Source organism: Polypterus senegalus, chromosome 11, assembly GCF_016835505.1.
Source record: "Polypterus senegalus isolate Bchr_013 chromosome 11, ASM1683550v1, whole genome shotgun sequence".
In the NCBI taxonomy this organism is placed as follows: Eukaryota; Metazoa; Chordata; class Cladistia; order Polypteriformes; family Polypteridae; genus Polypterus; species Polypterus senegalus.
In genome coordinates this window covers 108,176,563-108,198,409 of record NC_053164.1, presented here as the reverse complement: position 1 = coordinate 108,198,409, position 21,847 = coordinate 108,176,563, and the positions used below count along the sequence as shown (strand labels likewise).

Genomic DNA, 21,847 nt, shown 5'->3' with positions numbered 1-21,847 from the left:
GCCATTGAAGACAAAGAAATTTCCATTGCCGTAATTAAATGTATTATAATTTATTTATATTAGGTTGCATCATTCTGTGTGGATCAAAATTTAAATTTCTGTTGATGAGTTTTTGGATTACAGAAGCAATAGCTGCACTATTCCAAGGCTCCCATAATTGTGTTCTTGTAATTAAAATGTGCAAGATTAATCTTAACTGCTTTGTATTAGTGATAGGTATAAAAAAGTGTCGGGCAGCACGGTGGCGCAGTGGTAGCGCTGCTGCCTCGCAGTTAGGAGACCCGAGTTCGCTTCCCGGGTCCTCCCTGCGTGGAGTTTGCATGTTCTCCCCGTGTCTGCTTGGGTTTCCTCCAGGCGCTCCGGCTTCCTTCTACAGTCCAAAGAAATGCATGTTAGGTGGATTGGCGATTCTAAATTGGCCCTAGTGTGTGCTTGGTGTGTGGGTGTGTTTGTGTGTGTCCTGCGGTGGGTTGGCACCCTGCCCAGGATTGGTTCCTGCCTTGTGCCCTGTGTTGGCTGGGATTGGCTCCAGCAGGCCCCCATGACCCTGTGTTCGGATTCAGCGGGTTGGGAAATGGATGGTTGAATAAAAAAGTGTTAATTAAAGTTTAAGTGGCTGAAAAGCAGAGGTAAGTTTTAATTTCTGCAAGACATACCGTCAAGTTGACTGATTATGTAATGTTATACTTGTGCAAGTAGTGAGCTTGTGTGAAGCTCCATGGGCACTTTATGCTTTGCCCCACAACACCCTGAGTTAGACTACCTATGCATTTATTTTTAAACCTGCTAGGTGTGATTCTGGGTTGTGAGTGTGAACAGTCCCATATATCCATCCTAAATTAGGTGTCCAACTTATTATTAAAAATCTTTGTTTGTCCCAGTCTTTATGTATGTTTCATTTCTTAGTATAAACATTTATGCACACTCTTCACTGTGCATATTGTTTTTATTCAGCACCTTTCTTGGTAATCAGTTGTAAGAAAAGGAGACACAAAAAAGGTGTGGGGCACACCCGCGGCCCCATATAATGAAATAAATCAAAAAAGAAATGATCTTTTTACAAAGTTAGCAATAACATCTTTTCAGACAGGAGTTCGATGTAGAACTGACTCAATATGGCCTACCATCTGGTCATATGGGATCCAGGCAGGAAGGGGCAGGTTCAGGATGGTGGACAACGGAAGTTATGGCAGCAGAAGAATGACTGTCAGTCTTCCATTCTGCAAAAGAATGAAGAGGGAAGGTATTAGTACACAGTGGCAAGCCCTAATTTATATATTTATTTTGATATTATATATATATATATATATATATATATATATATATATATATATATATATATATATATATATATATATATATTTATTTTATGGTAAACCAGCCCAGACACAAACAGGCAGACACAGGATGTCCCGAATTCACAAACGTTTTATTTAAAGTCCAGCAAACATCACAGTGTCCTTGCATCAAACACCTTTCAGAGTCTGTTTCTCTCCCTTCTGGACTTCTCCTGCCGCCTTTCCTCCAGTCCTCCTGAGTGATGCCTTCTTCCTCCCAACACTGGCTCTCCTGCTCGAGGGAGACGGTCTCTTTTATAATCACACAGATGTGCTCTAGGTGCTCTCTTTCAATAGGGTTGAGCTTCCATGCTCGGTTCCTGTGGCCCCCATACAGACCAGGAAGGCTGCCCTCTCGTGGCCCAGGAGAGGTATAACCCCTCTCCTGGTTCTTCCAAGTGTCCTGGCTGGGCATAATCCCCCAGTCATCTGCCACTATATATATATATATATATATATATAAAATCTCTATTATAAAAAAAAAATCTTGGAAGGAGACAATATGTGATTTTTTTTAAAGTCCAGCGATAGACACTTTAACGTACCATGAGACCAGGCAGTGAGACAAAAGGGCAGCTGCTGCACAGGCTTTTAAATGATCGACACACAGCGCGACAAGCAGAACACGCAACTCGGAAGCAGCAGCAAGACTGCAGCTAATCCGACCGCATCTCCTTAATGCGCGTTCATATTGTGACAGTAGGGGGCACTATCACTCCCTTGAACTCTCAGGTACCACGCCAGACACCAGGTAAAAGTGCTAAAATTATTCGTTTTATTATAATAATGTGCACTAACCACCCTCCACTCCACACCTATCATAAACCAAATACAATACTCCAATAAAAAAATTAACCAATCCTCCTACTCCCAGACGCATTGCCCTCCAACCACCCAGCTCAGCTCACCGTTTAGGAGATCCCACAGTCCTTTATACTCCCTAAGCCAGAGGTGTTCCTGCCCAACAGTCCACAATTCCTTATTCCTTCCGGGTCAGGGTAAATAGTCCTTGTCTTCACCCCGGAAGCACGTCGTTTCTTTCTGTCATGGGATTATGAGGTACTTCCGGGTTATAGGGCATATACGAGTCCATGAGCCTCCCTACAACGACTCCTTGTGGTCCCCAAGGTATCCAGCAGGGCTGGGTATAAAAACTACAGGGTCCATGATGCCCTGCTCGAACTCGGGACACATCCATGCTGTCGGGAGAGCTCCTCCTGGTGGCCTGGGGGTGAGGGCCGGAATATAAATATTGAACCACAATCCCACCCCCCCCAAGTGACAACCACTGGGGCGGAGTGTTTAGCCCCGTCCTCCTCCAGAAGGACGTGTCAGTCGGGCTTCGGCAGTGTGGTCCAGGTCCCCCAGAGAACCTAGGTTATCCCTCCATTCCCCTGTCCTCTAAGGACAAGCTCGCCAAACGTGTCCCGACTGATGACAGTTGTAACACCGGCGTTGTCCTCCCGGTTGTCTTTCTCGTCGAGACCGGAAACATCTCAGGAATTCTGTTAATTCGAGCCTTTCCTCTGCCAGTGGCGGTTTTACGGTCGCCTCGCTGCTCACCACCTGTTTCTTTATCTTGTCAGGAGACCCGCGTTTTACTTTGGGGATCTCCTGCTTACTCTGGGGCTTGGGCACAGCTGGGGACTCTCTACTGGAAAAAAGAGAACCCCTTTGCTATCTGCACGCCCGTTGACTTATGCTTTTTAAGAGGCGGCCTCATCAGCACTGCATCGCTCCGGGCAACAGCACTATTCAGCTGTACCGGTACGATTGGCGCTTCCCCCGCCCCTCTGGTTACCAGTGACAACCCGCTCAAGGTACCTGTCGGGGTCTTGAGGTCCGAATCGCTCCGGGCGGCCGCAACATACGTTTGCACCAGCTCATTCTTTCCTCCCCCCGACCACTCGGTTATTTTGCCATAATCCCTTGTCGGGTTTGTAGTGACTTGGCACCAGCTACTTTTTAACGACGGGCCCAGATCGTACTGCGTCCCCTTACAATATACGGTACGGCTTACCTGTACCGCTGAATTATTCAAGGGCTGGGTATAAAAACTACAGAGTCCATGATGCCCTGCTGGAACTCGAGACATATCCATGCTCTCGGGAGAGCTCCTCCTGACGGCCTGGGGGTGAGGGCCGGAATATGAAGCCAGCCATCCACCACAATATATATATGGCATCAAAGTAAATTTAAGAATCAGTAAGATTCTAAGTATTTTCCATACTGTCCCAAAGTTTTCTGACCTGGGACTGTAGATAGTCTCAACAACAAGGTTCTTCATCTTGACATGGTTATTTAATCTTTATGGTCTCTCCTATTTTCAGCTCTGTAGTATTATTCTAAGTGTTGGTAGTTTCCTAGCTGATGCACTCTTCTCTTATGCCATCCGTAATTTGAAGTTCAAGTTTATTTGGTTTGTCGCAATTGTATTTTGGAAATGTTAAGAAACTGCTGCAGTATGTTTTGCTAGAGATTGCTTTATACTGACTTTTCTCACTGTTATGGACCCAGGTTTAGTTTTTCTCCTTTGTTGAATTTATGGCAGCTGCCTGTCTATAAGAGATGTTTTTAAAATTCCCCTTCACACCAGGGCGAGCACCAACTCTGCAGTCATTGAGTTTTCTTTTTAGTTGTACTTCTGTGTTTTGTTACTTTATAAAAGTAAATGATCTGTACATAGCAGCAAATAATTGTTTGTGTAATTGGGTTTTGTAAGTTAAGTAGCTGTAAATAAATAAATGAACTGTTGCTTTTTTTTACCAAAGTGCATATTTCTTCTGTACTTAAAATGTGCAGATTTAATTAACTGATAAGAATACTTTTTACTTTCATATTTTAAAATGCATGAAGCAAGCCAGAGAAAGTCCTAAATCCTCTTCTTATGGCAGTTTTTTTTGTGATTGTGTTTTATAGGCGGAACCCCCTTCATTTCCACTTCATCACTGATTCCATCGCTCAGCAGATCCTTGCATCCCTTTTCCACACCTGGATGGTGCCCGCTGTGCGTGTCGACTTTTATGATGCTGATGAGCTGAAGGTGAGTTGCTATCTGTGAAGTCTCTGGGGATTTTTTTTTCCTAGCTGGTAATGCACATTCAGAGAATTGAAGAAAATATACTGTACTTCAGAATCTGTTTGTGGCTTTGGTGTTATAAAAATGTTTTGCCCATTCATGTCAATTCAGTAGATGTTTGCATTTTATAAGATATTCTGTGAGTGATTTATTTTAAGCAAATAATGTTAAAAAAAATTCATGTACCAATGGCAGAGCATTGAACATTAAAGAATTGTGTTGTCATTCCACTGTTAACAGGCTCACACATTTAACTTATTTACATATTTGAACAATATATATATATGGCAATGTATGAAAGGCAAGCATTGTGTAGAATGACTAGGCATTATATAGAATGCCGAAAATTGAACGTCAAAGTATGAAACTATTAATATTTCAAAAATTTCCTAGGCATTCTATGCAATGCCAAAAGACAAACTGACAAAGTATATAATATACCCGCTAATGCAAAAAAGCAGTGAAGTGCAGTTCAAAATGCCATTCATGCCTTCCTTGTTGCAACAAGTAGGTTAATTATTTTCTCTTTTTTTTCAGTAAGCAAGTTGTGTGTTTTATTTGATATTTTCTTTTTTTCATTTATGTAATTTTTAATGAAAATGAACAGAAAATTGTTAATTTAACCTCCTTAGAGTTAAATTTTTTTGTCAAAAAACATGTAAAAAGCATTGCATTTTTGGCGTAAAAAATTAACTTTTTATTAAATCTCATCCTTCTACTGTAAAGAGTGCAAAACACTAAACGTACAAATTCAAAAGTGTAGAAAGTATAATGATACAAATAATAATGATGATGAATCATAATAATAATAATATGAGCAACACACTGCACATGTGTGAGTGACACAAGTGTCACTTTCGGATTCCCAGAATTACTTTTCGGTTGCACTGACTGTTTCAATTTCACTACCTGAAGACAGATTCACTTCGTCACCACTGCTGATGAGAAGCGTTTCTTACGAGACCCCATAATGAGGTTAGGAGAAGAGTCGTCTACACCATTGCCTGGGTAACGCTCAGGCCTGATGCTTACACAAGACACACCTGGGGCCTCATGCATAACGCCGTGCGTAGAATTCTCACTATAACATGACATAAGCACAAAAGCCGAAATGTGCTTACGCACAGAAAAATCCAGATGCAGGAATCTGTGCGTACTCCAACGTCCACGTTCTTCCGCACTTAAATCCTGGTCAGCGTGAAAAGTAATGCTCGTGCACGTGTGTGCTGTCCTGCCCAAACTCCTCCCAGAATTACGCCTCTTTGAATATGCAAATCAATATAAATAGTTCTTAAGCTCAGCGTTCTGTGAAAAGACAATGGGAAAAGCACGGGGGAAAATAGAAGAATTTCAGCGAATACCAAGTGGAGGCAAAGGAAAAACATACAATTTGTTGCTTTAAACAGTGGAATAAACAACAAAAGGAAGCTGATCGAGTGACATAGCGTGTCTGAGAAACTCGAAAGCTCAAGTACACAAAGTTGCACAGTGCCAAAATAAAAAAGAAGTCACATATCAAAGTTGCTGTGGAAAGGGAGTCGTAGTCCACCATCTGAGGTTATTAGGGTACAGACAAAAAAAAAATAGGCACACAGTGGGAAAAAAGCACAAAATGTCAACTTTAATCTCGAAATTTCCACTTTAATCACGGAGTTTATTTTGTCGTCAAAGTAGAACATCATAAACTTTATCTTAAATTCATTTAATTTACTTGTTTCTCAAATCCCATCGTAACTAAAGTAGCACGTTAAATGCTTTGTTTTGTATTTGATCTTCAATGTGCTCTATGTCTGTGAATCACTACGTGCTTCCGTTCTTTCTCTTTCTCCGACAGGACACAGAATCCATTACATTTGTGATATTACAGCTCTCTGAATAATTAAAATACTGAGATGTATATGTGATATCATTTTCATGATGATTGGAATGAAAGCATGTTATTAAACATGGGAACACGATGGCACAGTGATTGTTCATGTCTCACACAAGATGCTGCTGCACCATGCGTGACCTTCGTCTTTCCTTCCAGTGTCGTGCCAGCCTCAGCAAATATACAGCGCGCAAGGCAGGAACAATACGTGAACTTGCTAGCGCTGTGGCACCGTGACCTCACATGTTTAATTATTAACAATACAGATTATTTAAATGAAGTTAAAGTTTTATCTGTATAATATAATCAACATATTTTGCTGCATTTCATCTTCTTAATGATATTGTCATCATATGTAAATACCCAAGTTTACAGTTGGGTAATTGTACTTATAAGTACCAACAGTTCTACAAGGAGCAATTGATTGAGTGCGTTTAAAGTTCTTGAGATGAAACTGTTTCTGCACCGCGAGGTCCGTACAGGAAAGGCTTTGAAACATTTTGCCGTGGCTTTGGCAGCATGTGCCTGATGCTATATACCGATAATTCTCTTTCCGATCAGCTGCTGCTGTGATTCCCCACTCAGATACAGTGATATAAATACTCCGAGTGGTGCAGTGAGAGTAATATGGAAAAAGATGATCTGCTGTGGCAACCCTTAAAGGGTGCAGCTGAAAGAAGAAAAAGAAGAAGAAGAAGATGATGGTGCAGTGAGAGTAACAATGCTAAAGCAGTTATGGTATTTGGAATACTATGGCTATTCCCTGGACCATTATATTGTTACAGGTAATCTACAATCAGATGCATTACACTAATAAACAATATGTGGTTAGTTTCAGTGTATTTATAAAGCCGCGTCAGGAATGTGGCTCTAAGAAATAAAGGGTAACCACAAAGGAACAGTAGCACTGCTTTGACGCTGTGTACCGCCAGTCTGCAAAAGCGAGCGGAGAACTTGCGTACAACAGAGTATGAGGTACCGTGGAAAAGTGCGTGGCTTTACGCCAAGTGTAGGTTTTATACATCATTATTTGAACGTGGAAACGTTCTTACGCAACATTTCTGTGCGTACACACCATTTATGCATGAGGCCCCTGTACTGTTGCCCAAGTAATTCTTGGCACTAATGTTGTTGGCACTTTTACAGCCCATGTAAAGCTCGGCTGTTATGCAAGACGCGTCTATACCATTGCCCGAGTGACACTCGGCACTAACGCTTTTAGCACTGTTTTTACAGTCCAAGTAACTCTCGGGTCTAAATGCTATGTTAACTTAAGCCAAAAGTTTGTACAATGTAATTGTACAGTGTTTTTGCTCAGATTACACTGCAGGGTTTGAAACACATAATTTATTATTGATAATAGTTGTCCTGTATTTATTTGTTGTAAAGGATCCATCCATCCATCCTCTTCCGCTTATCCGAGGTCAGTTCGCGGAGGCAGCAGCTTAAGCAGAGAGGCCCAGACTTCCCTCCCGCCACTTCTTCCAGCTCTTCGGAGAATCCCATGCTCCCAGGCCAGCCGGGAGACATAGTCCCTCCAGCGTGTCCTGGGTCTTCCCCGGGGCCTCCTCCCAGTTGGACGTGCCCGGAAAACCTCGCCAGGGAGGCGTCCAGGAGGCATCCTGATCAGATGCCCGAGCCACCTCATCTGACTCCTCTCAATGCGGAGGAGCAGCGGCTCTACGCTGAGCCCCTCCCGGATGACTGAGCTTCTCACCCTATCTTTAAGGGAAAGCCCAGACACCCTGCGGAGGAAACTCATTTCAGCCGCTTATATTCGCGATCTCGTTCTTTCAGTCACTACCCATAGCTCATGACCATAGGTGAGGGTAGGAGCGTAGATCGACTGGTAAATTGAGAGCTTTGCCTTACGGCTCAGCTCCTTTTTCACAACGACAGACCGATGCAGAGCCCGCATCACTGCGGATGCCGCACCGATCCGCCTGTCGATCTCACGCTCCATTCTTCCCTCACTCGTGAACAAGACCCCGAGATACTTGAACTCCTCCACTTGGGGCAGGATCTCTCCCCCAACCCTGAGAGGGCACTCCACCCTTTTCCGGCTGAGGACCATGCTCTCGGATTTGGAGGTGCTGATTCTCATCCCAGCCGCTTCACACTCAGCTGCGAACCGATCCAAAGAGAGCTGAAGATCACGGCCTGATGAAGCAAACAGGACAACATCATCTGCAAAAAGCAGTGACCCAAGATTTTCTTGGAGACACTTTAACGTCCCGCGAGACAAGGCAGTGAGACAAAAGGACAGCTGCTGTACGACAAGCAGAACACACAGTTCAACAGCAGCAGCAGCAAGCCAGCAGCTGATCTGACTGCATCTCCTTAGCATGCGTTAAGCCCCCCTTTTCACAACGTAAGTGGCAGAGACTCGAAGTGGCTGGCTTATAGCTCGCCCCTTAGGGGGTGGTTGAGTGAAGCGAGCACGGGGCAAAGCCCCCTAGTCATGACAAAAAAAACAAAAGTGCTTTAAGATTACAATTATGTTCTGTCTCTTTGACTAAGAATTTAAGGTTTCCAGTAAAAATATTATTGTTCATAGTAGGGTTTTACTGTTAATTTAGGGTTTCCATTAAAAATGTTACCATTCATAGTAAAGCACTAGGTAAGTGAGAATAGTTTTCTGGTTGGAAACATCCTGTGTTCACCTATTTCTATTCACCTATTCCTCTGTGGCAACAAAGAGTCAGTCCCCAGCTGTGGATGCCTATTTAAGGGTGAAGTTTCAGAAAAGTGACAGACGCACAGAACTCTTCCTATTTGTTGGAGAGTAAGACATGGTTGTCCCTTTAAGTCCACCTAGCATTTTAAGGCACCTAACATTTTAAGATTCTAAAGGTAATCCCTGTAACCAAAAAAGGGCAGGGCTACTGTTTAAACTGGAAGCAATTCCAGAGCTTTGCCACGAGTGACTGCAAAAGAGACATTAAAACTACTTAATACCAGAGGGAAGAATGAGTCTAGAGTTGGGAATAGACTTTAGAGTTAATACTCACATATAAGAGAAATGAGGGTGTAGGAAAGGGAGTACCAAAAGGACCCCCTCACTTCTTATATTAAATGGCTCATCAACAGAAGTTGGTAGTTATAGCAGTCAATGTTACACGCTTGACAGCACTTAATTTGAACATTTAAGGAAGGCGTGCTGTTGTACACTAATGACTGGGATCTAACATTGCAATCATACCAACTTGACAGCCACATTTTAGTGAGGTTTACTGGACTAAACGATAGCCAGTTTTGGTACATTGTAATTTCCTCTTGTTGAAGGCTTCTTGTCCACCGTAGCGTAGTTTATCAAACGTGGATTTTCAAGTAATCCCCTAATCCATGTTGTTAGGTTGATCTCATTTGAATCTGAGAACCGTCCAGCTTTCTATTCTATTCTATTGCACTTTTTTTACATTGTCATGATCCACAAATAGCACATTCAGAGACATGTTAAAAATGCAATTGCTGGTGAGTAAAGCTGCTGTCCTCTTTTTGTTTATTTCTGAAAGTTGTGCTTACATAGTGTACATTTTTATGGCACTGCAGATTCTTTGCCAGTAGTTAAGAGCTATTAAAGTTATAATTCCATTTTAAGTGTTATTTTATTTGGGTGAGTCAGAGCTGTTCAGGCTCTGGTGATTTCCATCTTCTCTCCCTCTTACTGGAGTCAAGGGGGAGTGACAATGTACTCAAAGTGAAACAGTTTGCTTCTGTCTACTGTTTTCAGAAAATGGATATGTTTATAGATGCTGTAATGAAAGAAATGGAGCAGTATGGTATTTTTATATTGTTTATTTTGCATAAGGTATTATGCTATAGTTTAACTTACTTAATTATTGTATGTTATTTAATTCGGGAGTGGCACAGAGGTTGTTGTTGATGCCACACGGCTCATGAGTCTTGAATTTAAATTGTAGCCTGCACATTGTCTGTATGGGATTTATAATTTCTCTTTTTATCCATGGTTGTTCTCACTAGGTAGTCCAGGTTTGTACCAAAGTAGTGCAGGTTAGGTTAAAAGCCATGTCACATTAGACGAGTTTTCCAGCAATTTTCAGTTATAATCTTCATCTACAAAATCTTAGTGAGTCTAAGCCATTTTGTAATGTGGCATGCCCAGAGATTCACTCCAACTAGTCCACAGTTCGCTCTAACAAAATCAAAGAGGTCTGATATTGTCTTTAGGGGTGGGCTCTATGCTGTGTGCATGACAGCTGACAACCAATGAAAGCTCATCCGGAAGTATGGTACATAGAATGTAGCAATGAGAAATAAGGAATACGGGTGTTTTAGATCTCACAAATAGAGGCTAGACTGTCTGATGCGCCTAGTTTTACATGCCATGATAGAATGGAAAAAAAAGAAGAAAAGAGGATAGACATTGTGGTTGAACTTATCCTACCTGTCAATCCTTCCAACAACACTGACTCCTTCAGGCAGATTACTGTTGGCACAAAACATGGCAACCCAGACTATGCTTTAAGGTCAGCACACGGTCATTAAATGTGACATACCCAGCAATTTAATTCATGGCATGGCTCAATGATGAGATCAGGAACCTCAGTCAGCATGTCTAACACACCTAACGACTAGAAGTCTCATAATGTGACATCGGCTTAACCCCCTTGAATAGTGTTAATCATCCTGTGAATGAGTGTGCTACACAATGTTCTCGCTTCCTTTCGGAACACTTCCTCCTGCCTTGCTTGCACCCATACCTGTAGGATAGGCTGCAGCTGTTACTTCTGTATCTGGGTAGGCGGGTTTGAAAAATAAACAAAATTAGTGGATATAATAGACTGTATAATACTATAATAAACTGCTCAAAAAATTAAAGGAACACTTTCAAAACACATCAGATTTCAATGGGAAAAAAAATCAGGCTGGATATCTATACTGATATGAACTGGGTAATGTGTTAGGAACGAAAGGATGCCACATCGTTTGATAGAAATGAAAATTATCAACCTGCAGAGGGCTGAATTCAAAGAAACCCAGAAAACCAAAGTTAAAACTGATGTGGCAGGCTAGTCCATTTTGCCGAAATTTCATCGCAGCAACTCAAAATCATACTCGGTAGTTTGTATGGCCCCCATGTGCTTGTAAGCATGCCTGACAACGTCAGCAACGTCAACCATGGATGGTGTCCTGGGAGATCGCCTCCCAGATCTGGACCAGGGCATCACCAAGCTCCTTGACAGTCTGAGGTGCAATGATAACGGATGGTGTCCTCCAGGATCTCCTCCCAGATCTGAACTAGGGCATTACCGAGCTCCTGGACAGTCTGAGGTGCAACCTAAGCAGGGAAGCCTAACCCTCCCTCTCCCTGGCCACCTCCTCCAGCTCCTCTGGGAGGACCCCAAAGCATTCCCAGGCCAGCTGGGAGATATAATCCCTTCAACATGTCCTGGGTCTGCCCCGTGGCCTTCTCCCAGTGGAGCATGCCTGGAACAACCCCCCAGGGAGGCGTCCAGGGGGCATCCTAATCAGATGCCCAAACAACCTCAAGTGACTCCTCTCAATGCGGAGGAGCAGCGACTCTACTCCGAGTCTCTCCCAGGCAACTGAACTCCTCACCGTATCTCTTAGGGAAAGTCAACCCACCCTGTGGAGAAAACTCATTTCGCCCACTTGTATCCACGATCTTGCTCTTTCAGTCACTACCTAAAGCTCATGGCCATAGGTGAGGGTAGGAACGTAGATCGACTAGTAAATTGACAACCTTGCCTTTTAGCTTAGCTCTGTCTTCACCACGACGGACCGTTGCAGAGCCCGCGTTACTGCGGATGCTGCACCAAACCGTCTGTCAACCTCCCACTCCATTCTTCCCTCACTCGTGAACAAGACCCCAAGATACTTGAACTCCTCCACTTGAGGCAATAATTTGTTCCCAACCCGGAGAGAGCATTCCACCCTTTTCCGGCTGAGAACCATGGCCTCGGTTTTAGAGGTGCTGACTGTCATCCCTGCTGCTTCACAATCGGTTGCCAAAATTTTTAGATGTATGTAATTACAGATGGTAATGTCCACATTCTGATGATGAGCAAGTCCTACCAGGTGTAAAAATTGAAATTATTTGACTGCAAAGTATTGGGATTGAGCAGGTAGTTTTAATCCACAACTCTGCTAGTGAGCTGAATTATTACTTATTATTTTGCAATGCCTTTTGCATATACATGACTACAGAGAGAACCGGCAGTGTCCATATTGTTGTTTTATGTGTTTTTTGTTCACTTTTGGGTATTTGTTTTATGTTAAAGTTACTCTCCTGTATTATTTGCTTTTTGTACTATGCCTTGGTGATGATCCATGTGTTTTGTAGGTGGTCCCCCTGCCAATCACCGACAGAAACTACCTTCCACCATGTAAATCCGGAAGGGTCCCCCATAGTTCCTGGTGGTTTACTGTCAATGCACTTTTGGAGTTTTTGTGAATTCTTGTGCTTTTCTGTACTTTGGGATTTAGACCTCCTTGCTCTGCTTATGACTATGTTTCTGAAACACTGTACAGTAGAACCTCGGTTCACGACCATAATTCGTTCCAAAAGTCTGGTCGTAAACTGATTTGGATGTGAACCGAAGCAATTTCCCCCATAGGATTGTATGTAAATGCAACTAATCCATTCCAGACCATACGAACTGTATGTCAATATATATTTTTTTAAGTTTTTAAGCACAAATATAGTTAATCAAACCATAGAATGCACAGCGTAATAGTAAATTAAATGTAAAAACATTGAATAACACTGAGAAAACCTTTGAACAACAGAAAAAACTAACACTGCAATAGTTTGCGCTATAGCGCTACCAACCGCTGGCTAAAAGCACTTTTTAAATGAGTTTTAAGCACAGGGAAAAAAATTAACATTTGAAAAAATCCGTACTTTAATAAACAACCAAGAAAAATAACATTGAAACAATGCACGCTACGAACGGATTGCTGGAAACAGAAGAGAAAACAAAATCAAGCCCAGTGCATTCTTTAACTGCCTTCCTACCTTAATGCATCCAGCTCTCTCTCGTGCTGCCTCTGTGTGTGTGTGTGTGTGTGTGTGTGTGTGTGTGTGTGTGTTGCACTCTCTCGCGCTGCCTGTGTGTCTGCATCTCACCCTGCCTCTGTGTGTGTGTGTGTCGCGTGCTCTCTCTCCCACTGTCTGTGTGTGTGCGTGTCTCTCTCGCCCTGCCTGTGTGTGTGTGTCGCGCTCTCTCTCTGTTGCTCGCTGCACAGGAAATGCACAGAGAGAGACTGAACATGTACAAACTGAAAGGGAAACTGGCTTGTTCGTATACCAAGTGTGTGGCCGTGAACCGAGGCAAAAGTTTGGCGAACTTTTTGGTCGTAAACCAAGTTGTACGTGTACCAAGACGTTCGTGAACCGAGGTTCCACTGTGTTGGGATTTTTGAGAGTTGCCTTAGTGTTTTGGGGCAGTTCCTTTTGCTTCTAGGTCACCATGGAATTTAATTGTATTAAAGAGCATTTTGTGAAGAATAAATCTTTTTATTTTATAAAGATTCATCAAGGACCTATTTGTGTCTGGCTGGGGGATTTTGATAGTGTTCCCTCCTCCACGGACATTATTGGAAGTGCTTTTAAAACTTTAGGGCTTTGGAACTCCTAAGTTCATGACACTTTGTAGTAATAACAGTCATTAAGCATTTTACTTCCTTCTGAGAGTAGACTGATACGTCAAAAATTGTCCTCTTAACTGTGGTATATGTTTTAGTGTACCCTCTTGGTGCCTAACAAAGTCAACTGCTTTTCCCTTCTGAAACATGGCGAAATCCAAAGCTTTGAGCAAAACATTTCATTATCAGAATTGTTTAGCTTCATTTTCTTTTTCATTCATTCCAAGACTCTGCATTGGAGTTTCATTGTTCCCACTGCATAAATGATTTGAAGTATTTTCTTGAAAATGAAGGAACTAATTTGATTGGTGAAAGATCCACTATGATGTGTCATTAAAGATTGTTTAAAGCTACTGTAAAGTAGCATTATATGATATAGTAAGTATAGTATAGTAGTAGTATTATCATCATGAATATGGAATACAGTGAAATGTGAACCTACATGTTCGACCAAATTACAACACATGATAAACTTGATTTTATTGTGTAGAAAAAAAGCATCATATTATCTGAAGTTTAGTTAGATTGTAGTTCATGAAACCTTCTGGAGTAATTCCTGAGAAAAACTCCATTATAGTTAGTGGAACTGCAAAGTGGTGGGTGAAGTGTTGGGGGTTTGCGGGAATTGTCACATGCAATCAGTAGTTCAGCTTTTCCACTCTCATTGTGTTTTGGTTTTTGTAGCTGCTCTGTCCATTGTCTCACCATCTTCTGTCAGGTTTTTGTTCTTTTGTTTTGCAAAATTTTATAGCATGTTTTGTGGTACATTTAGCCCGGACACAAACGGGTGGACACAGTGTTCCAAAACACTCACGTTTTAATTATAAAGTCCAGCACACAATACATTGCCCTTTTTTCAGTTTGTTTCTCTCCCTTCCGGACTTCTCCTGCTGCCTTTCCACCTTTCCTTCCAACTCCAGCTCCTCTACTAGAGGGAGACAGCCTCTATAGCCACCCGGAGTTGCTCCAGGTGCTCTGTGATGGTCTTCCAGCGGCAATTCCTGGTGTGGCGGAAGTGCTGACATCCAGGGCTCTATAATCTTCTGGGCGCTTCCCTGTGGTGGCCACGAGCCCCAGTAGAACTGGATTTCTGTGGCCCCAATACAGACCAGGGCGGCTGCCCTCTCGTGGTCCAGGGGAGGTATAGTCACTTAAAAAGTCCTTCTAGGCATCCTGGCCCAGCATAACCCCTGGCCATCCACCACAGTTTGAAGAGTTAACCGACAGATCTTCCTTCTCGACATAACTAGAAACAAACCTTGAAATGTGGTAGAAAGTAATCAAAACTAGTCCTCTGGTCATGTAGGTAATTCCTCATTTTACTTCCAGAGGCTGCAACTCGTGTTAAAGTCTTGAGGAGTGGAGTTGAAAGTTCAATTATTGTTTTGCCTACACTTCAACGTTCAACCATTGCTCCAGTCAGTTGACTGAGGACAGTTTGATTTAACATATCTCTCTTTCAAAATACTTAATAAATCTCAGCTGTGTCTCCTTCTTTTAAAGATCTTTTTTATCATTGGAATGAAAACACAATGTTTCTCAGTGGCCTTTCTTAAATTCTAGTTTTTGTCAGTCTAGCTAGTTAAAAGCACTCCCTAACAGTCTAATTGCCTCAGTAAATCCTCACATTCTTGTGGTATAGTGAACATTTGCAAAGTGGCTACTGCATTGCGGTATTGACAGAGGTGAGCCCCCCTTGAGTCTTGAGTTGCAGTAACTTGAGACACCCTTGTAATTGAGAGCTATTTTAAGTGATTGATTCTCTAATTAGTAATAATGAAATATCAGGTGTTGTAAGCACTCTTAACATTTTTATTTTAAAAAGACATTCTGTCTCCTGTTTTTATATTTATTGCCTACAATATTCAAACTGTTGATTGACATAGGCACAGAGATGCAGACAAACTAAAATTATACACCTTCTTTCTCATGTACTCTGGGAACATTCTATGATCCAAAGCTGTTATAAAAATAATTTTTTAATCTCTTATTTTATAATAAACTTACAAAAGTGCCTATAAAGTTGGATCTAATAGTCCTTAGACTATTTCTTGTAAATTTAGGTGGTGCTATGTAGACTAAAGTGTGAAAGATGGAGAAAGAGATATGGTATCCTTAGAACAGGAATAGAAAATCTTTTACAAATGAGAGGGGGCATCTATTGAGTCTTTTTGGTTAGTGTGTAACTATGTATATCATTTTTTACACAGAAATGTATGAAATGACACACTAAATTCTCACTCCCTTTTGCTTGAACAAGCGCTTCGTATCTTGAACGCAAAGTTTCTTAATTCCCACTAGTGTCCTTGAGTATGCCTTTCACTTTTGAATTAAAGTGCCACTTCGCATGTGTTAAATCTGCATTGAGAAATGCATCTTCAAAGGGGGGTGTCTTCTCCACAATAATTGCAATGCTCTGTCACACACTAGTTTTGCAGTTATTTTGGCTGAAGAAACATTCTTTTACTACAATCTTCTTATTCATAAGACTTTACTTCATGTGATCCAAGTCCAAGTGAAGATAAAAGAATTGAAAATGTTATTCCATTTAAATTGTCCATTAAACAGTAAAAGTTAAACTCGAGTGTCTTACTGTTGCAGACTTCCAGCTTTGCTTCCTTGTGAAAAAGGATTTTTTTTATTTGTATGTTGTTAATGAAGGAGAAGTGAATCACATCCTTGTGGGCAGATGCTGGAGGCTCTTGCAAAACTGCAGGGTCTACAGAAGTGCCCAGTTTCTGAATTCTAACCACAGACTTGGTGTCGCAACTGTTAGGATCCAGCTTAAGTCCAGTAGGTTACCACCTACTAGGAAAATGAGCCTGGACTTGGCCAGACCCCAAGACCTGGCTGTTTCTAATGAGTTTTCACGCAGTATGTGTGAGGAACTTTCAGATTTGGGTATGACTGACGATCCTAATGTGATGTGGGAGATCTTCCGTGACAAGACCCAGAAGGTTGCTGAGGGTTGTGTTGGTGTTACCGGTGTTCCCAAAAGTAGGTGTTGGCATGGCACCCTGGATATCATCGAGAGGAGTCACAGCGCACGGCTCAATGGCAACTCTTGTCTGTACCGAGAACTGAGAAGAACGACAGCGAGGGCTCTGAGGGCAGGTAAAGAGGTGTTTGTTAGAGGAATCTGTGAGCAAGTGACACACCATCTGTGGTCTAGAGACCCACGTCCTGCTTACAGAGGAATCAAAGCAATACGCACATCTGAATCTGTTTCTCGGGGAGTCACAGTCAGGGCGGCTGATGGAATGTTCCTTACGGATGACACTGCAGTTGTGACCCGCTTGGCTGGCTACTTTGAGCAGTTGTTCAAAGCTGCTCCTCCGGCTAGGACGTTGGATATCTCTGGGTCCACGGTACTTGAGGCTGATCTTCTGAATAGCTGTGAACCACCCAATCTCCCTGAGATTGCACAGGTGGTGAACCAGCATTGAAGGCTGCAGGGATCTGTGGTATCCGGGAAGAACTTCTTCAGGCTGGTGGTAAGGCTGTCCTCCTGGCATTGCAAGCAATCTTTGCTTCCATTTGGGAGACTGGCATCATCCCAACTGACTGGAAAACAGGACTTGTTGTCCCTATCTGGAAAGGGAAGGGTGATCACCTGGATTGCAGCAACTAAAGGGGGGGATAACACTGCTCTCAGTGCTGGGTAAGGTCCTTGCTAGGGTCGTCCACAATAGGATCTGTGATCACTTGCTCACCTACCACCGACCGGAACAGCCTGGTTTTACACCTAAGAAGTCTACCATCGACTGCATCCTGGCACTGAGGGTTCTCATGGAGCTCACACACGAATATCGGCAGAGTTTCTTTGCAGACTTTATCGATTTTCGCAAGGTGTTTGACTCAGTTGATTGAGCTGCCCTGTGGGCTCCCCTAGAGGTTGCTGGATATCATGGCTGGCCTGTACACTGGTACTGTGAGTGCTGTGCAGAGTGAAGGCAGGACCTCTGCGTTTTTCCCAGTTGATTCTGGGGTTCATCAGGGGTGTGTTCTTGGTCCTACTCTGTTCAATGCTTGTATGGACTGGGTGTTGGGCAAGGTTGTGGGGTCCAGCAGCTGTGGGGCATCTGTTGGTGAAGAAACATTCATGGATCTTGACTTTGCTGGCGATGCTGTGATTTTCGCGGAGTCAATGGAGGCTCTGATTGGGGCGCTTGAGAGACTGCGTGAGGAGTCTGAGTGTCTTCGCTTGGGAGTGTCCTGGATAAAAACCAAGATCCAGGCCTTTAATGACCTCTTGGGCACAGCCATCAGCAGTGGGTCTGTTTGCGGAGAGAGTGTTGACCTTGTTGAGAGGTTACTTACCTTGGCAATGACATTCACGTCTCTGCTGACTCTTCCTATGAAGTCAGTAGACGGATTGGGAGAGCATGGCGGTGGGGGGTGGGGTTGTGTGGCGCTCCCGATATCTATGCAAAAGGACGAAGGTCCAAGTCTTTAGAGTCCTGGTGCTTCCTGTCTTGCTATATAATTGCGAGACATGGATGCTATCCAGCGACCTGAGATGAAAACTGGACTCCTTTCGTACTGTGTCTCTCTGGAAAATCCTTGGGTACCATTGGTTTCGACTTTGTGTTTTGAGCTGGGGGGCTGATCGCACCCCTAGAGGATATAGACGCTCCTGGAAAAACCTCTCCTGAAAACGTTGACAGACTACCTTCACATTGCTCCTTACCTTACTTCCTAGGCTATTTGCGGCTCTGACATGCAATAAGCTTCCCGCGCGGTACTCCACATACTTAAAAGCCTGAACAGCACCTGTCAGTTTTTTAATTGTTTGCTTTTCTCTCTCAGACATTCTCTGCTCCTGACGTGTACTCCTTTGAAGAAGAAGATAAGTTTGCATTCTTTTAATTGAGAGACGGAACTGTCATCTCTGTCCTGTCAAGGAGCACGTTTAAACTTTTTAAAAGAGACAACTGTTTGTTTGCAGTGTTTGAATAAAGTTTCTATCTCTACAACATCCTATGTTTTCTGTGCAAATCTGTGACTCAAGCGTGACAGTGTCGAATGAGCAGTTGCTCATGGAGTCCTGAATGAGCAGTTGCTCATGGAGTCCTGAATGAGGCACATTAACTGCATTGTGAAGGAGCATCAGTTATGGCACTACGGCCATGTGGCGCGTTTCCCTGAGGGTGATCCGGCTCGTAGGATCCTCATTGTTGGGGACAAGAGTGGCAGGACCAGGCCAAGGGGTTGCCCACGTAACACGTGGGACTGGACCGTGTGTCTGCCTGGGGGGTTGCATACCGGGATCCCGAGTTGTTTCGTTGTGTAGTCGGTGTGGCAACACACTGTACCGGTGCATGCTCCACAACCTGACCTGACCTGGTGTTAATTAACATAATAATGTCAAATGCTCTCATACAAACAAAGCCAAGAATTCATTATGTATAGAAGTAATTCGGTAAGCTTGGGTACCGACAGTACGTTAACAAAGGCTACAGCAACCAAAAGTTTCTTTTAGTAGTTCTTCTTCTTTGTTATTATTCTAATTCTTTGAGGATTGGTACCCATTCTTCCTAACAAACTGTTTCCAGGTACGGTACTTCAGATTATTGGTTTTGCTTGCCAGGGTCTCTAGAACATTGTTTTGCAGGTTTTGCACAACATTTCTGTTCAGTATTGGTGCCTATAATTCCACATATATTTTCTGGATAGCTGTACTGAATCTTAATATAGGCTTACAAAATTCTCCTGAAACTATTATATAGAGGTATTGGGTTTGATTTTGAAAAGGGAGGGGTGTAATTGTTTGGGTGCCTAATAAACAGTTCATACATGTAATTACATTTTCACCATTTTTTCCAGTTTGGTTTTCTATAAGGCTTGTATTGGAATGCACATCCATATATTTTACTCGCATATGAACAACATCTCCAAAGAACATGAAGGAGCCTCAGCACAGTCACACAGGCCAGTATTTCTCTGGTGTCATGACCCTCTTTTTCCCATGATAGTACCTTTGGGTACGTTTGGGAGGGGTTCCTTCCCCACGGTAAATCGAGCATGTTCAACAATGGGATACCCTCCTTAGTGAATTGACCACGATTGTCAGAGTGGCGACCTACCATCATTATAAACAATATCAACTCAACCCATCTGGTGGCAGCAAGCGACGACCCATTGTTGAGAACACTGACTCAGGCTACATTGTTAGTGCACTTCGACCATACCAACCATAATAACAAAAATGAAAGAAGATCAATTCCTTTACCGTAAACCTCAAACAGCAATCTGTAAGGTGAAATTTCAAACCTCTGAGCAATGCTAATGGCAGCATGTTAAAACAGAACTGGAGGTACTGTACAGGTTGTTTCTTAAGGGATATGTATCTTCCTTTTATGCCATGCATACATGATGAAAGCAAACCGTCTAGCTAACATGAATCAGTTCTTATTAAAAATGTATGGAATATGCATATATTAGCCAGTTTGTTTAGTTTTTATTTTAGATGGATAGATAGTCAAGGTTTTTTTTTAGTAATGTTGCTTTAAAACTAGAACTACAAACAAAAGGACAAATAAAAATACAACTATAAATTCCATGAATAGACAGATAGCTAGCACTTTATTTACCACCTGAAGAATTTTTTTTTAACAAAAGCTCAATAAACAAATATTATTATAATGTAACAAACAACAAACCTCTCTCAAATATATATATATATATATATATATATATATATATATATATATTGTGCATCCGAAAAGTATTCACAACGCATCACTTTTTCCACATTTTGTTATGTTACAGCCTTATTCCAAAATGGATTAAATTCATTTTTTTCCTCAGAATTCTACACACAACACTCCATAATGACAACATGAAAAAAGTTTACTTAAGGTTTTTGCAAATTTATTAAAAATAAAAAAACTGAGAAATCAATGAAGTATTCAAGTGAAGTATTCACAGCCTTTACTCAATACTTTGTTGATGCACCTTTGCCAGCAATTACAGCCTCAAGTCTTTTTGAATATGATGCCACAAGCTTGGCACACCTATCCTTGGCCAGTTTCGCCCATTCCTCTTTGCAGCACCTCTCAAGCTCCATCAGGTTGGATGGGAAGTGTCGGTGCACAGCCATTTTAAGATCTCTCCAGAGATGTCCAATCGGATTCAAGTCTGGGCTCTGGCTGGGCCACTCAAGGACATTCACAGAGTTGTCCTGAAGCCACTCCTTTGATATCTTGGCTGTATGCTTAGGGTCACTGTCTTGCTGAAAGATGAGCCGTCGCTCCAGTCTGAGGTCAAGAGCGCTCTGGAGCAGGTTTTCATCCAGGATGTCTCTGTTCATTGCTGCAGTCATCTTTCCCTTTATCCTGACTAGTCTCCCAGTTCCTGCCGCTGAATAACATCCCCACAGCATGATGCTGCCACCACCATTCTTCACTGTAGGGATGGTATTGGCCTGGTGATGAGCGGTGCCTGGTTTCCTCCAAACGTGACGCCTGGCATTCACACCAAAGAGTTCAATCTTAGTTTCATCAAATCAGAGAATTTTGTTTCTCATGGTCTGAGAGTCCTTCAGGTGCCTTTTGGCAAACTCCAGGCAGGCTGCCTTGTGCCTTTTACTAAGGAGTGGCTTCCGTCTGGCCACTCTACCATACAGGCCTGATTGGTGGATTTCTGCAGAGATAGTTGTCCTTCTTGAAGGTTCTCCTCTCTCCACAGAGGACCTCTGGAGCTCTGACAGAGTGATCATCGGGTTCTTGGTCACCTCCCTGATTAAGGCCCTTCTCCCCCAATCACTCAGTTTAGGTGGCTGGCCAGCTCTAGGAAGAGTCCTGGTGGTTTCGAACTTCTTCCACTTATGGATGATGGAGGCTACTGTGCTCATTGGGACCTTCAAAGCAGCAGAAATTTTTCTGTAACCTTCCCCAGATTTGTGCCTCGAGACAATCCTGTCTCGGA

At 42.7% G+C, this 21,847-nt stretch overlaps 1 protein-coding gene across 1 annotated transcript in view; it reads left to right on the top strand.

The window, feature by feature from the left end:
• Nucleotides 1-21,847, top strand: part of large1 (LARGE xylosyl- and glucuronyltransferase 1) — a 481,706-nt gene that overhangs the window by 295,812 nt on the left and 164,047 nt on the right. Inside the window, exon 5 of the mRNA XM_039769462.1 lies at nt 4,257-4,380. Coding sequence (XP_039625396.1) covers nt 4,257-4,380 — 124 coding nt within the window. The remainder of the gene's footprint in view (nt 1-4,256; nt 4,381-21,847) is intronic.